Below are 16,754 nucleotides of genomic sequence, written 5' to 3'. Positions count from 1 at the left end.
GCCAAAATATTGATATAAAGAGAAGGAAATGCTCGATCCCTTCTGGGAGATGAAGCCCATTTTCTACCCCCATCTTGGTAAGGTTAGCTGCTCACGTGTGGCATTATGTCAGATATGGGTTCCTGTTTCTGGGAAGTAAAGATACTGTAAATGAAAATGAAAACAATGTCTGAGAGTCTTAGAAAGTTGCGCCTTGATCAGCGACAGTTCAGAAACTGGAGCCTTGTGGCAGGAAGACCAACCGAGGAGGATGCAGAAGTGGTGTGTGTGAGCTTATAAAGATAGTCTCCAGCTATTTATACAGATATGTGTGTGTGTGTGTGTGTGTGTGCAGTCTGACTGACAGGATGACGTGTTGCAGCTTGTAGACCACAGCTCACCAGATCATGACACGCCTACAGCACACAGCCTGCACTACCGGGGCCCTGAAGTCAACCATACTTCTGTTTCTTCTTCTTCCCTGAGCTGCTTTCTGTTCCCCTCGTCTTGTCTTCTCTCTCTGTGTGTTTGTCGCATTCAGCCGGGGATGGCGGAACTGGAGGGCCTGGAGTTTGGGAAGTCGGACTTTGTGCTGCTCGATGAGGTGACGATGGAGCAGTTTATGGAGAATCTGAAGTTGAGGTAAGGCCTGAGGAGGAAGGGAGGAAATGAGGAAGGAAGCAGCTGGATGGCAGAGATGTCATAAACGCTTCGTTCTGTTTATACCGGATATCTGAAGAAAACTGTCTCTGGGCATTTAGCTGCTCAGCTATTAATTCAATTAACTGAGAAGAAAATGTTAAAGAGTAAATTGTGATGAATAACGGTCAAAACCTGAATCACTGTGATTGTAGAGTGTAGCGGCTCAGAGGGCGTAGAGATGAAACATGAAGGGAAAATAAACTAATACGCATGAGTCACCTCTACCTCTTTCCCGCTCAGCCTCAGATGTCAGACGTCAGCCTGTGGTTGATTTAATCATCACATGGAGCAATTAAAACACATGGCTGATGTCCAAGAAGCATCTGCTCTCACCAAACCTGTCCAGGTTAACATGTAAGAGTTAACTTTTCTGCTCTGTCAGGTGTTAACGCTACACCCGTCTGAGTCTCTTCCAGCCGCCTCAGGTCAGACTGAGAGAAAACACTCAGTATCTTCTGCTTGTGGAACAGTTTGATTCAAGCTGATTTAACGGAAATGAGACATTTGCAGCAGAAGGGACATCTCTAACACGGGTCACATCTGCCTGGAATCACACGGAACAGGATTTATACCTCACAGTTTGATCAGACTTGTCCGGTGGCAAATCATGCTCTAGGGCTGGAGTTAGTGCCTGGTTTAGAGGCTCAGTCTCACTAAACATCTGCTTTCTAACTGTTTCTGAAGGAAGAATACCTGCTAGCAACGTTACAGTCGCATCAAATCGACCATACTGAAGGATGGAGAGACTGCACTGTAAAATCAAACCTGTAGAATCTGAAGAGTCAGAGGTTCTTCACCTTTTTAACATCAGGGCCAGTTTAGTTTGGCTAGATTAGCTGTGGAACATCAGGTATTAACAGCTTAAAAAGACCAGGTTCAAGTCTTTGATGAATGGCTTTGACAACTTGGGGAAGAAACTGTTCAGGAGTTTCAGAGCTGAGTGTCCAGTATCTAGTAAAGCTAGAAAACACAGAAACATAAATTTAATATCATGGATGAACTACAGAAATAAACACATTTTCATCTTGGTGGTGATGCATGAAGCTCAGTGATGACATGCAAAGCAGGGAGCTGGAAGCTCCCATCACTTCTGCCCAAACACAGCTTCTCTTGTTCTTTTTTGTATTCGTTTATATATTTATTATGTTATTGCTGTATAAAGGGACAAGCACTCAACAGAAAGACACCCATTTAGCTCTACACTTTATTTAATCATTTGCCCAAAATACATAAATAAACGTTTTATGTAGACAATATAAATGTCATAAAATGGTCAATGATCAAATGGTCAGTGCAAAGTCGGTCTCTTCATCACACTGCAGTCGCCTTGAATGTTGACACGTTTGAATCTATCTACCATATAATGGGGCCATTTACACTTCCAACTAGAATGTTGCACTCAGTTATGAATCATATATTTATTATGATTCATGAAAGATAAGTTACATTTTGTACCATTTTTAATTACATTTTGCTGCGGAGTACTGAGAAGAAAGGGATGTCACCGTATGCCCTGTATGAAGTTCCATTTGCACCTGATTAATATATTGTATAATCACCAACAATCACTCAAAAAAGGGCATTTGTACACTAAAGGATGTCCAAACACAAGTCAGAAAAATATGGGGGTGTATAAAACTCACAAAAACCCTCCACCCTTCCTACCACCACTAGCTTAGCTGTGGAGCATATCAGTTTGGCTTGCTAATGGGTTAGTTTTAATGTCAACATTAGCTTTATTCCCAAAAAAGTAGATCATTTTTGCATAGAATTTTGAAATATTTGAGGTAATCATGTCAGCATTGATGACAGTAATCACCACAACAAGATGTCTAAACTGTTTAGCAAACGCACTTTTTTTTTTTTTTTAGATTGGAAGTCTAGGTAACCGCAATGATTGATGGGTAATCGTGCTGTTCAGCCTAATGGGAAGTGATGAACTGTTAAATGGTTCACAGTTCCTTTCGAACAGAATGTTTCTGCTCCCTGTGGTTTTTAATGTTGGCATGAAAAAAATCTTCCTTACATGGAACTACTGGGCATTCAGAACACATTTAGTTGTTTTTTTCTTTTATCTAATTGCTGTTTATTCTGGTTTCTTGTACTGTTTGGTTTGGCAGTAGATTCTGGTTCAGTTTAAAATGCTTCGTAATGTTAATGGAGTGGAAATATGACACTGAAAACGACAGTTTCACAGTTTCCTACTCCAAATAGAAAATAACTTGCTGGCTTGTGAAGCTAGCGGTTCTGAACAGTTCTAATTTTGGCTGCTTGCTTTCGCAATCTCGTTCTTTCGGTCACAGCTCCTGACAACATCTGGGTTGAGGAAGATAGATTGACTGGTAAATCGAGAGCTTTCTCTTTTGGTTCAGCTTCTTTTTCACCATGACAGACCGGCTGTGAATCGCTCCAGAGAGAGCTGAAGATCGCAACTTGATGAAGCCAACAGAACCACATCATCTGCAAAGAGCAGAGACCCAATCCTGAGGCCACCGAACTGGATCCCCTCAACACCTCTGCTCCACCTAGAAATTCTGTCCATAAAAGTTATGAACAGAATCAATGACAAAGGGCAGCCTTGGCGGAGTCCAACCCTCACCAGAAACAAATCTGATTTACTACCGGCGAAGTGGCCCAAGCTCTGGCACCGGTTGTACAGGGGCCGGACAGCTGTAGTTAGAGCACACCCTCCGGTCCCCCTTTTTGAAGAGGGGGACCACCACTCCAGCCTGCCAGTCCAGAGGAAATGTCCCCGATGTCCACATGACGCTCTAGAGACGTGCTAACCAAGACAGCCCTACAGCATCCAGAGCTTTAAGGAACTCAGGGCGGACCTCATCCCACCTAGGGCCCTGCCACCGAGGAGCTTTTTAACCACCTCAGCGACCTCAGCCCCAGAGATGGGACTCCTTCTTTAGCTTGACAGCATCCCTCACTGCTGGTGTCCACCAGTGAGTTCGGGGATTTCCACCATGACAGGCATCGACAACCATTCTGTCACAGCTCCAGCTGACCACCTCAACAATAGAGGCATGAACCGCAGCCCACTGGACTCAATGTCCCCCGCCTCGCCCGGGACATGGTTGGAGCTCTGCTGGAGAAGGGAGCTGAAACACTTTCTAGCAGGGGACTCTGCCGGAGTAACCTAGTGTCCTGGTACCAAGTGCACATGTGGACACTCTTATGTCTAAACAAGGTGTTTGTTATGGACAATCCATGATGAACACAGAAGTCCAGCAACAAAACACCACTCGGATTTAGATCAGGGAGGCCGTTCCTCCCAATCATGCTCCTCCAGGTCTCACTGTCACTGCCCACGTGAGCATTGAAAATGAGTAATTTAACATTTATTTTATTTTTATTTTTTATTTAACCTTTATATAACCAGGAAAAAAATCTCATGGAGATTAGGAACCTCTTTTGGACCGCTTTGTGAGGTGGTGTGGGGAGAACCACCTACTGCTGAACGTGGCGAAGACGAGAGAGATGGTGGTGGACTTTAGGAGGAACAAGCCTCTGCCCTCTCCTGTCTGCATCAATGGGACGGATGTGGACTCAGTGGACTCATACAAATATCTAGGCGTCACACTTAACAATAAGCTGGACTGGTCCACCAACACTGACGCCATCTACAAGAAGGGGCAGAGCCGGCTTTACTTCTTAAGGAGGCTCAGGTCCTTCCACGTCTGCAATAAGATGCTGCAGATGTTTTATCAGTCTGTTGTGGAGAGCGCCATCTTCTTTGCTGTAGTGTCCTGGGGTGCGGGCATCAAGGCAAAGGACGCCAACAGACTGAAGAAACTGATCAGAAAGGCAGAGTCTGCTGTCGGCTCTAAACTTGTCACCCTGGAGGAGGTGGTGGAGGAGAGAATGCTGGCAAAACTGCTGGCAATCAGGGACAACCCCTCCCACCCCCTCCATAACACACTGGACAAGCTAAAGAGCAGTTTTAGCAGCAGACTGATCCAACCCCGCTGCTCTAAGGAACGGTACAGGAGATCGTTCCTTCCTGCTGCAATAAGACTCCATAACTCATCTACCTCTGCCAAAGCCATGATCACACAACTGGACTAAGCCAACCACTGAACTTACTGCAACCTATAACTGTCGCTTGATATTATATATCATATTGATATTATATATCATATAATTATACAATATTTGTATCCTTTGCACATCCAACATTCTGTATCATCCTTGCACATCCTTTATTCACATAGTCATATTGACATATTAATATCTGATAGCTAGTTTCATTATTACTTCATCTTGCCACTGCACTTTATCTGCCAATCCACTCTGTATTCATATTTTATTTATTTCTAATTTTATTCCACTCTGGATTTCTATCTTTATTTTATTTCTACTTCTATTCCACTTTACTTATATTGTATATTTTACTTCTATTTTTTATTCATAGTTTATGCCACGTATGACACTGGACTACTGTAACAACGCAATTTCCCTTCGGGGATAAATAAAGTTGTCTATCTATCTATCTATCTATCTATCTATCTATCTATCTATCTATCTATCTATCTATCTATCTATCTATCTATCTATCTATCTATCTATCTATCTATCTATCTATCTATCTATCTATCTATCTATCTATCTATCTATCTATCTATCTATCTATCTATCTATCTATCTATCTATCTATCTATCTATCTATCTATCTATCTATCTATCTATCTATCTATCTATCTATCTATCTTTTACGAGGGAGTCCTGGTCCAAGATGGCAGCAGCAAATACAAAAACACAGTTAAAACAGAAAAGACAAGTAAAGAGAGAAAAGTTACATTTACAAGCTAATTATGAAAAAGAAGTGCACGTTAAAAAAGAACGTAAGCCAAGGCTTAGACAGGGCATTATATACACTATATGTCATGAAATTTTCTACATTATACCAGTTTTACTGGTGGATTCGGTCTCAAGAATTCTGTTGGGGTTTAAAAGCCCTCCATGTCTGTCTGCAACATGTTCCAAGCAGAAGGTGCAGAGTGATCAGAAGCCATTTTACCCCATTTCAGACCGAGCAAATGGAACAGAAAGCAGTAGCTGATCATGTGACTGGAGAGAGTACAAATCACCGCTTCTCTGAGCAATCAGGGTACATATGTATGTAGGCAGTAAACCAAGCAGTGACGGTGTAGCAGTGGCAGATCCTTCGGGTGGCCAGAGCAGGCCATCCAACCCAAGAGTAGAAATCACAGTGGTGTGTCGACATGTTCCAGTTTGTAATAATCCTCAGAGAGGCCGGATTAACAGTGTCAAGCCATTTCAAGACACTGGACAGATCATCCAGCACAAACAAGAAAGTTGCAGCAACAAGCTGCTTAAAAGACAAACAACTTATTTCTAAAGTAAAACCCAGTTTTATCTGCAGCTTCTTCACAAGATTTTCCATGTGTGGCTTGAATGGAAAGGAGTTATCAGATCAAATACTCAGGTATTCATGATAAAAGGGTTAGCTTGAAGCTGTTTTCTCCGATTCGTAGATGATGTTGATCAGTATTATTTATCTGATCGTCGTTGACGCTAACACACTGTTAGCTTTTAATGTAGATTTCACTTGCAGGTTACAATTATGCATCATTTGTATGAATTGTGTTTATCACCCTCCAAAAAGTTCCATCTCCAAATTCAGTATTTTATTGACATTTAAACCAATCTGCTTTAAGATAAATTTAGAAATATAAACCTTGTTTTACCTGGTCTCTGAGCTGAACAACCAAACCAGCCCAACTACCTGTGGACTCTGTACATGCATCAGAAATGTAAAAAATGTGCTAGATAACAGCCTATTAACCCCTGTGGTATGCCAGTTTTACCCCTTCCAGCTTCACTAACCCACAGCAACTTACACAAGCCTGTGACGCCCTTTGAACCGCAAGTTTCATTTCCTGCTTTCAGTGTTCAACAGTTGTCACTTCCCATCATCTCTGCGTGACATAAAGCTGCGATCTTTCTGAAACCTTTTTCTCAAATGAAATCTCACACTTTTGCAATAAATTCCCTTTTTTAATAACAGCAGCCGTGTGTGATTGTTGTTGTCTGGTTAGGTTCGAGAAGGGCCGGATCTACACCTACATCGGAGAGGTGGTCGTCTCCGTTAATCCTTACAGAGAGATGGACATTTATGGCAAAGATACCATTGATGCTTACCGCGGCCGGGAGCTGTATGAAAACCCTCCCCACCTCTATGCAGTGTCCGATGCCGCCTATAAGGCCATGAAGAGACGAGCTAAAGACACCTGCATCGTCATCTCAGGTCTGTTTCTGTACATTTACAATACAAACCCAACTCCCAAAAACTCTGTCTAAAATGCAAATAAAACAGAATCTCTTTTATCCCCAGTAGAAGATCAGAGACGTTTCACCATGTGATGGAAAATATGAGCTGATAGTGAATCTGATGCAGCAACACATCTGTAAAAAGTAGTTCCAGGGTGATGTTCAGCATGGTGTAAAAAGTAGTTCCAGGGTGGTGTTCAGCATGGTGTAAAAAGTAGTTCCAGGGTGATGTTCAGCATGGTGTAAAAAGTAGTTCCAGGGTGATGTTCAGCATGGTGTAAAAAGTAGATCCAGGATGATGTTCAGCATGGTGTAAAAAGTAGTTCCAGGGTGATGTTCGGCATGGTGTAAAAAGTAGTTCCAGGGTGATGTTCAGCATGTAAAAAGTAGTTCCAGGGTGATGTTCAGCATGGTGTAAAAAGTAGTTCCTGGATGATGTTCAGCATGGTGTAAAAAGTAGTTCCAGGGTGATGTTCGGCATGGTGTAAAAAGTAGTTCCAGGGTGATGTTCAGCATGTAAACAGTAGTTCCAGGGTGATGTTCAGCATGGTGTAAAAGTAGTTCCAGGGTGATGTTCAGCATGGTGTAAAAAGTAGTTCCAGGATGATGTTCAGCATGGTGTAAAAAGTAGTTCCAGGGTGATGTTCAGCACGGTGTAAAAAGTAGTTCCAGGGTGATGTTCAGCATGGTGTAAAAAGTAGTTCCAGGGTGATGTTCAGCACGGTGTAAAAAATAGTTCCAGGGTGGTGTTCAGCATGGTGTAAAAAGTAGTTCCAGGGTGATGTTCAGCATGGTGTAAAAAGTAGTTCCAGGATGATGTTCAGCACGGTGTAAAAAGTAGTTCCAGGGTGGTGTTCAGCATGGTGTAAAAAGTAGTTCCAGGATGATGTTCAGCATGGTGTAAAAAGTAGTTCCAGGGTGATGTTCAGCATGTAAAAAGTAGTTCCAGGGTGATGTTCAGCATGGTGTAAAAAGTAGTTCCAGGGTGGTGTTCGGCACGGTGTAAAAAGTAGTTCCAGGGTGATGTTCGGCATGGTGTAAAAAGTAGTTCCAGGGTGATGTTCAGCATGTAAAAAGTAGTTCCAGGGTGATGTTCAGCATGTAAAAAGTAGTTCCAGGGTGATGTTCAGCATGGTGTAAAAAGTAGTTCCAGGATGATGTTCAGCATGGTGTAAAAAGTAGTTCCAGGGTGATGTTCAGCATGGTGTAAAAAGTAGTTCCAGGGTGATGTTCAGCATGGTGTAAAAAGTAGTTCCAGGGTGATGTTCAGCATGGTGTAAAAAGTAGTTCCAGGGTGATGTTCGGCAAGGTGTAAAAAGTAGTTCCAGAGTGATGTTCAGCATGGTGTAAAAAGTAGTTCCAGGGTGATGTTCAGCATGGTGTAAAAAGTAGTTCCAGGGTGATGTTCAGCATGGTGTAAAAAGTAGTTCCAGGGTGGTGTTCAGCATGGTGTAAAAAGTAGTTCCAGGGTGGTGTTCAGCATGGTGTAGCATCTCTTCTTCTAACATGTCTGGAAACATCTGGGAAGTGAGGAGACCAGTTGCCGAAGTTTAAGGAGAGGAATGTCGTCCCATTCTGGTCTGATGCAGGATTCTAGCTGCTCTACAGTCCTGGACCTTGGTTGCTGGATTCCTGCTTCCATGATGCTCCAGATGTTGTGTATTGGTGAAAGGTCTGGACTGCAGGCAGGCCAGTTCAGCAGCCGGACTCTTCTCCTGTGAAGCCATGCTGCTGTGATGGATGCAGGATGTGGTTCAGGATCGTCTTGCTGAAATCTGCAAGGTCTTCCCTGAAAGAGACGTTGTCTGGATGGGAGCAGATGTTGCTCTAAAACCTCCATGTACTTTTCACCATTGACCTAATAAAAGATGACCTGATGAGATTCTGGTTTTATTTACATTTTACATGGAGAAGTCATTTTTCTGGATTTGGGGTTGTATCTTTATGCAGAACATCGGCGCTCTGCTCCTGTGAATGAATCAGAATGAATTCTGCATCCACTAGTAAACATCACCCGTCAGTCAGATGACTTTCTATCATCCTGTAAAATGATGAATGTTTTGTGTTGTAGGTGAAAGCGGTGCAGGAAAAACCGAAGCCAGTAAATACATCATGCAGTACATCGCAGCCATTACGAACCCCAGCCAGAGAGCAGAGGTGGAGAGGTGGGCTTTTTGTTCCCGAGCTGCGGGAAGGATTTAACATTGATCACCAGTCGTCTCCCTTTCTTCACCTTCCTCGTGACTGTTTCACCTTTTCATCATCAGTGTGAAGAACGTGCTGCTGAAGTCCAACTGTGTCCTGGAGGCCTTCGGGAACGCCAAGACCAACCGCAACGACAACTCCAGCCGCTTCGGCAAATACATGGACATCAACTTCAACTTCAACGGCGACCCGACCGGAGGTCACATCAACAACTACCTGCTGGAGAAGGTGAGCAGAGCCTTCATCTGAGATGCCTAGTGATGATGAGGAAGGTGTGAGGAATGCCAGTAAATAGAAGTGTTTTTGGAAGTGTTATCTCTGTTGTGAGACATGGAGCTTTGATTTATGTTGAGAGGCTGAAATAACCAAACTTTGGGTTAAATCCTCAAATTTAAACCCTCTGGTGACCTTAGTGGTCGTAAATGTCCAAACACAAAATCCGCTAGAAATTCATCAAACATCAACATTTTCTTGTGCTTTTTTTAAAAATAAATCCCTCAAACAAATCCAGACCTGCTCAAAACTACCAGACATTCATTTTTACGATTTCAGCCTATTTGAATATGCATTACTTATTAGAAAAAAAAACTGATTTATTTTTTCATATAATAAATATTAGAGGGATGGGTGTTTAGTGAGGTCGGCTCCGGTCCAGGTCTGTGGTTCAGGAGGTCATGGAGCTGGTGGAGTAGTGTAGTAGTTCATGCCTGTTCTGGGAATCTGGATTTATGCTACATTTCATTAATAAAACTGATGATTTGTTGACAGTTAGCTTTACTTTTTTTTGGAGGAGGCAGCTGCAGGAACGACCAGAGACCCGCTAGACCAGCCATGTTTGTGCATGACGTAGCAAAAGTAAAAAAAGAAAAAGAAAAGTGGGAAAAGTGTGTGTGTTAAAACACACATCCTCCACGGGGGCGACGCCCATGTGTTGTTCCATGTTCTTTTTACCCTCAGATTTGGATCAGACCTCCATGTCTGACCTAACGGAGAAATGATGGAAGTATTGAGCTTGTCACGGTGCACATGTGGTAAATGTGTTTATTATTTACATAATTAGATTTATTAGTGACCGTTGTTGTTTTTGACAGCTTTATAAATAACATCAACCAAATAAAAAAATGTAATAACTCATTGTTCCCCTTTTTTCACACAATTGTTTGAGAAAAATAAAGAGTGTAAATTAGCATAACAAAAGCAAAACCTGCTGTAGGTCTCATTCACATTCTTTGGCTTTTTGCAATGAAAATATCGATCTCATCATACTGGTATGGAATGATTCTGATACTGGCTGTGGTATTAATACTATTGATATTTGGATCGATCCGCCCAGCCCTGGTGTTAAAGAGTTAAAGGGAGCTTCAAGGAAAATTGGTTGGGAACCACCACAACAGAGCAGCTTTGGGATGTGGTGATGAAGACGACGACCCGGTACTAGAAGGTGGACCTGATGAAGACGACGACCCGGTACTAGAAGGTGGACCTGATGAAGACGACGACCCGGTACTAGAAGGCGGTCCTGATGAAGAGGAGGACCCGGTACTAGAAGGTGGACCTGATGAAGAGGACGACCCGGTACTAGAAGGCGGTCCTGATGAAGACGACGACCCGGTACTAGAAGGCGGTCCTGATGAAGAGGACGACCCGGTACTAGAAGGCGGTCCTGATGAAGAGGAGGACCCGGTACTAGAAGGTGGACCTGATGAAGAGGACGACCCGGTACTAGAAGGCGGTCCTGATGAAGAGGACGACCCGGTACTAGAAGGTGGACCCGATGAAGAGGACGACCCGGTACTAGAAGGTGGACCCGATGAAGAGGACGACCCGGTACTAGAAGGTGGACCCGATGAAGAGGACGACCCGGTACTAGAAGGCGGTCCTGATAACGTGGACAGTAATTGCAGCTTCTGCTTAACCTTTAGCTGCTTTTATATCCAATCCTGGCACCCTCAGCTTTCGCCAGTTAATCAGCTGCTTGGAGAATCTAGATAGTTACTTGGTAGATCTGCTCCTTTACCATCACAGATTGTGTCAGGAGGATGATGATGTCTGCGTTCTTATCATGATGTTTGCTGTTTAAGTCCAGGGTGGTCCAGCAGCAGGAAGGAGAGAGGAACTTCCACTCCTTCTACCAGGTAAGCTTCCTGCTCAGTGAACACTGAGGCTGGAAAAACTGGCTGGAAACCTGCAGAGCGGTGGTGAGCTGGTGTTTCCTGCGTTTCTCAGCTGCTTCGTGGAGGCTCAGAGGAGATGCTGGCGTCCTTCCACCTGCAGAAGGATCCTGCTCTGTATGTTTATACCAGAGAGGGAGCTGCAGCCACGGTAAGTTTGCCAGCTTTGTCTTTCAACCACGCTGTAAAAAATGTTCCCAAAAACTGCTGCAGAAAGATTACACATTAATATTTCTGACAGCTTCATTGCATTAAATCGTTTGACCAGCTTCAGTCCTGATCATAAACACTAAATTAACTTCAATATCTTAACTCTAAAGAGTCAAACCCGACCTTTTAGCTTAGCTTATAACTAATTCTTTTTCTTCATTTCTTTACTTTTAAACTAATCCATTTGACTTTTTTATTAAATTTTGTATTTATTTTATTCACTTTTTTTACTGATCTATTTTAACCAGCCGGGTAGTTTATATAAACTTTTTATTTATATTTTTATGCATTCGTTGCTATTGTTTTTAGATTGATTTGATCTTTGTTTTTATTTTTTATTTTTCCACTCCAGTGTTTCCGCATGGGGGTCCTCCACATCGGGAGCTATGCCTGCTCTAACTGCAGGGTCGTTGCCATGGTGACTGCCCCTGTCTGGGTAGTCGGGGTCCTGCATCGCTGCCCTGTGGTTGTGGTGTGGACTCGGTCTGCCCTGATTAGATGGTTCCCATGGTGACGACCTCACAAGTTGTGGGTGAGCTGGCTCTTGATGCAGATGGACCCCTGGGTCATTGTTTCCTCACCTGGTTCAGCGGTTCCACGACGTACGCACGTTTACGCTGTCGTTTCCTCTTAGTTAAAGACAGTTTGTTTTAGTGGTCGGGTGGTGGCCTTTTATTATGTAAAGCACTTTGTGATGCTGTTATGTGTTTTATAGATATAAGCCCACGAGTTTAAATGATTAAAATATAAAATATTTCCCAAAATCCCAAATACTGAGTGGAAACTGGATTTTTTAGAGGGAAATATTAGACCCTTGGATGTGCCAATAATTGACAGAATTACCTACAGGTAACCTTAAACCTGGCATCTTACCTGTTTATACTGTTTCAGCTGACCTGCTGTAGCAGGTTTTTATTATAAAGTGTGCTATAAATAAAATTTATTTTTGTTATTATCTTTAAAGAATGAGCCACCATTTACCTTCGGTGAAAACACAGTTTTTATGATGTTTTATCCCACTTTTCCTACATTAAATCTTTGGTCAACTTTAGTCCTGATCACATTAAATTTCCACATATTATGTTTACTCCTTTAAGGTTTATTTAAAGATTTAAGACCAGAAGACGATGTTAAAATAAAATAATAAACAAAGCGTTTTTCTGTTTTCCAGACTTCCAACAATGATCGAGTGAGCCACAAAGCGGTGATGAGCGCCCTGGAGGTCATCGGCTTCTCCGCCGAGGAGATCAGCTCAGTTTATCAGATCCTCGCCACCATCCTGCTTCTGGTACCTTTATTTTTATGTTCTGTAGAAAGAAATAGAAACTAGTAACTTTATATGATAGAATAGAATAGAATAGAATAGAATATCTTTATTTTCATTGTAACAAGTACAAGATTTAAGTGCCATCCAACCAGATACTTCACATATAAAACTAGTATAAAAGGTAGAAATAAAAGCAGTAAAAGCAGCACCAGCAGACACACTCGCGCATGCATCCTGTTGTGTGTTTAGTGTTGAGTGTGGTAACTGCAGCTGGATAAAAACTGGTTTTAGAATCTGTTCATCCCGGTTTTTATTGTTCTGCAACATCTACCTGGCGGCAACAGTTCAGTCAGAGAGGGTCCGGGGTGGTTGTCGGGGCTTTTGTCCGGGAGCTGTGAGGTTTTCTAGCGTTTGGAGGCAGCCGATGACCTTTTGAGCCGCTTTAATGACTCTGGAGCGCTTTACATATACATCACATTCACACACACACAGTCACACACTGACGGCAAAAGCTGCCATGCAAAGCGCTAACCACGACCTCAGGGACACCTCGACATGAACTCTCCAGGCCGGGATCAAACCGGCAACCCTTGGGCTGCAGGATTACCACTCTACCCACTGAGCCATGCCACAGATGCATGAAGATGCTCTCAGTGGAGCACCGATAGGAGGACACCAGCAGCCTATGACATCCGCTGTGTATCCGCTGGGCCTTTTTCAGCAGCTCGGAGGTGTTCATGCTCCAGGTCAGGTTCTCCTCAATGTGGACCCCAGGAAGCGGAGGTCCGCCACCCAGTGGCATTATGTCCTCTCTTTTCCTCCTGAAGTCAACAATGACCTCCTTGGTTTTGGAGGTGTGGAGCAGCAGGTTGTTGTTCCCACTCAGTCACTCCACCTGGTCCCTGTAGGCGGTCTGACAGCACACGGTGGGTGTGTGTGGACCCACTCTCACCCTCTGACCTGGACCAGACACAAAGCTCCTGGTCCACATGCAGGGTAACTTTATGTGTATAGCACATTAAGTTATACAAGACGATTCACAGTGCTTCACATAAAACATGAAAAGCATCACAGCAGCACAAATTAAATTAAAACAGAAAAGAAAGCTCAAATAAAACGGATAAAAAGCCAGAAATAAAGTTCTAGTGTGGGGAATTAACATCCGTTCTGATAAAAGGCAGCAAATAGAAAAGTTTTAACTCTAATGTAAAACTGCTGAGTCAGCAGACCTGCAGGTTTCTGGGAGTTTGTTCCACATGTGAGGAGCATAAAAGCTGAACGCTGCCTCTCCACGTTTAGTTCTGACTGGGAACAGAAAGTAGATCTGACCCTGATGACCTGAGGGATCTGGTTGGTCCACAACCAACCAGAAGATCCTGAATGGATTCTGGTCCTAAACCATTCAGGTCTTTGTAAACTAACAGCAGGAAGCCAGTGTAAAGATCTGAGGACTGGAGTTCTAGGACTGACTGGAGAAAAGTGTGTCCTGGTGTTCATGTCTCTGAGTGGACACAGGGACATATGTCCTCCCCTGGCATGGAAGCACTGACTGCCTGGTTTCCTGGATGTAGTCAGTAAAGAAAGAAGCAAACTCATTCCAGGCCCGGTTGGATAGAAGTTCTGGGTTACTGACCAGGAGGATCAGTTAGCCTGTTAACAGTAACGAACAAGGCTCGAGCTTTATTCCTGTTCTTAGCAATGATGTCAGAAAGAAAGATGGTCTGAATTTCTCAGCTCCAGGTTAGAAATCCTCAGTCTCTCTTTATAGATCTCATAGTGAACCTGCAGCTTTGTTTTCCACCACCTGCGTTCAGCTTTTCTGGTTTTCCAGCTCTTACCAGCGTGGCTTTTTTCCACGGAGCTCTCTTTTTTGGCAGCGTTTACTTCCACCTCGGTGGTAGCAATGACACCAATAATGATGTAATCTTACCACTGAAATGATCCACCAGCTCATCAGCTGAAGGTCGGGGGGGGGGGGCAGTAGAAACAGTTCAGTGGGATTTTCATCAATGTACCGTTTCTTGATAACCTCTGTTTGGGATTTTTTGTTGACAATATCACCATCACCACAAGCTGGGAAACATTCAGACCTTTAGAGACGACCAGATCCAGACAGGTAGCATGTGGGAGGCCCAGGTCCACCAGTTTGTCCACCAGTCTGTGGGGAAGGATGGAGTTAAACGCAGAGCTGTAGTCCACAAAAATCAGCTGCATGAGGGGCTGTTGCAACGGCGTCTTCCACGGATCTGTTCACCCTGTAAGCAGACTACGCTGACAGAGCGTAGATTATTGTTTATTATGTGGTTTAACTGTGCTTTTAGGGAAACATTCAGTTTGAGACTGACGGCGAGAGCGTTCGGATCGAAGGACTCGACGCCGTGAACCACATCTCCGAGCTGACGCTTACAGATCCGGACAGTGTCAGTAAGAGTCTGCTGTACCGGACGGTTGCCACCGGCGGCGGAGACGTCATCGAGAAGGGACACTCGGAGCAGGACGCCTGCTTCGGACGGGACGCCTTCGCTAAGGTTCCAGTGGGGGGGGGTCTACAGGGTGACCGGTTTGTGGAGTGAAATTAGTCTCATTATTTTTACAGAGGTCTAAAACTCTTTCAGTCCACGTTTCAGTCAACACTAAAATATCAGCAATTTGAATATGAACACAAACTGCACACGTTTAAATTTTGCATCATTATAGATTTTCCTGCTACTTTTATTGTCAGAGAAATAATCAGATTACTTTACATTAATTTTCTAAACAATAACTGTGTAAAACCACATAAATTCTCTCTATAGGTCTTTAAGTTTAATTTATTTTTATCTGTTGATGCCAGAATAATAGAACAAAAAAGTAAAGATAATTTCATCTAAACTCATCTACTGTGTGTGGAAGAAATAAATCCTAAAAGGTACAGGACCTCTACCTGGACTTGGGAAGTACAATCACTTCAATCGTATCATATGTCTCATTAAAAAGACATAAAACATAAAACAGAGACATCCGGACTGTCTTGTTTCTTGCAGCAGCACTTAAATGCAACACGAGTCTGTGCAACTAAAGACATGAAAGTCTCACAGGAAAAGTCCACATGCACATGCTAGCTGATCTGTGCGCTTCAGGCCATCTGTATGAACAGGAAGCTTATTTAACACTATATATATATATATATTTATATATATGTGTGTGTGTGTGTGTAATGTGTGTGTGTGTGGGTGTGTCTATGAGGTCGAAGGTAAAAATCTGAGCTAAATATGAATGCTTATAGTTTGTGTGTACAGTTATTTAGATGTTTAAATGCATATTTGCAATAAACCAAAGTTCTTTAAAATGGTTTTCCAGGTTTCAACTGTAATGAGACTAAATTCACTCCGTACATGTTTGTCATCGTCACTGCGACATGTTTGTTTATTTTGTTTGGATGCCTTCCCGTTAATCCCACCAGGCGCTCTACGAGCGGCTGTTTGGATGGATCGTGAGCCGCATCAACAGCATCATTGAAGTCAAAGACTACAACCCAGTGCTTCATGGGAAAAACACGGTGATCGGCGTGTTGGATATCTACGGTTTTGAGATATTTGACAACAACAGGTTTGTTTGTGTTTCAACATCTTATTGTTTTTCTCTGTAAACGTCCACACTCGTTGCTGCTGTTGCTCAACCATCTGCTGCTGTGTCGCCGGGCAGCTTTGAGCAGTTCTGCATCAACTACTGCAACGAGAAGCTGCAGCAGCTTTTCATCGAGCTGATCCTCCGTCAGGAACAAGGAGAGTACCAGAGAGAGGGCATCACCTGGCAACACGTGAGGAAAACACACACACACACACACACCTGGCAACACCTGAGGAAAACACACACACACACACACCTGGCAACACCTGAGGAAAACACACACACACACACACACACACCTGGCAACACCT

The 16,754-nt window shown here is 43.3% G+C and overlaps 1 protein-coding gene across 2 annotated transcripts in view; it reads left to right on the top strand.

The window, feature by feature from the left end:
• The first annotated feature begins 321 nt into the window (after positions 1–321).
• Positions 322–16,754, top strand: part of myo1g (myosin IG) — an 81,525-nt gene continuing 65,092 nt past the window's right edge. Inside the window, exons 1-10 of one of the 2 annotated variants that reach the window (XM_042011948.1) lie at positions 322–621; positions 6,750–6,958; positions 9,053–9,146; positions 9,249–9,414; positions 11,268–11,321; positions 11,413–11,508; positions 12,739–12,855; positions 15,156–15,362; positions 16,277–16,422; positions 16,519–16,633. In XM_042011948.1, coding sequence (XP_041867882.1) covers positions 527–621; positions 6,750–6,958; positions 9,053–9,146; positions 9,249–9,414; positions 11,268–11,321; positions 11,413–11,508; positions 12,739–12,855; positions 15,156–15,362; positions 16,277–16,422; positions 16,519–16,633 — 1,299 coding nt within the window. In that variant the 5' untranslated portion in view covers positions 322–526. The remainder of the gene's footprint in view (positions 622–6,749; positions 6,959–9,052; positions 9,147–9,248; positions 9,415–11,267; positions 11,322–11,412; positions 11,509–12,738; positions 12,856–15,155; positions 15,363–16,276; positions 16,423–16,518; positions 16,634–16,754) is intronic. The other variant, XM_042011947.1, reaches the window with a different exon arrangement.

This window comes from Melanotaenia boesemani, chromosome 17 (assembly GCF_017639745.1).
Source record: "Melanotaenia boesemani isolate fMelBoe1 chromosome 17, fMelBoe1.pri, whole genome shotgun sequence".
Classification (NCBI taxonomy): Eukaryota; Metazoa; Chordata; class Actinopteri; order Atheriniformes; family Melanotaeniidae; genus Melanotaenia; species Melanotaenia boesemani.
The sequence above is the reverse complement of the archived record's forward strand: the minus strand, read 5'-3'. Positions and strand labels throughout refer to the sequence as shown.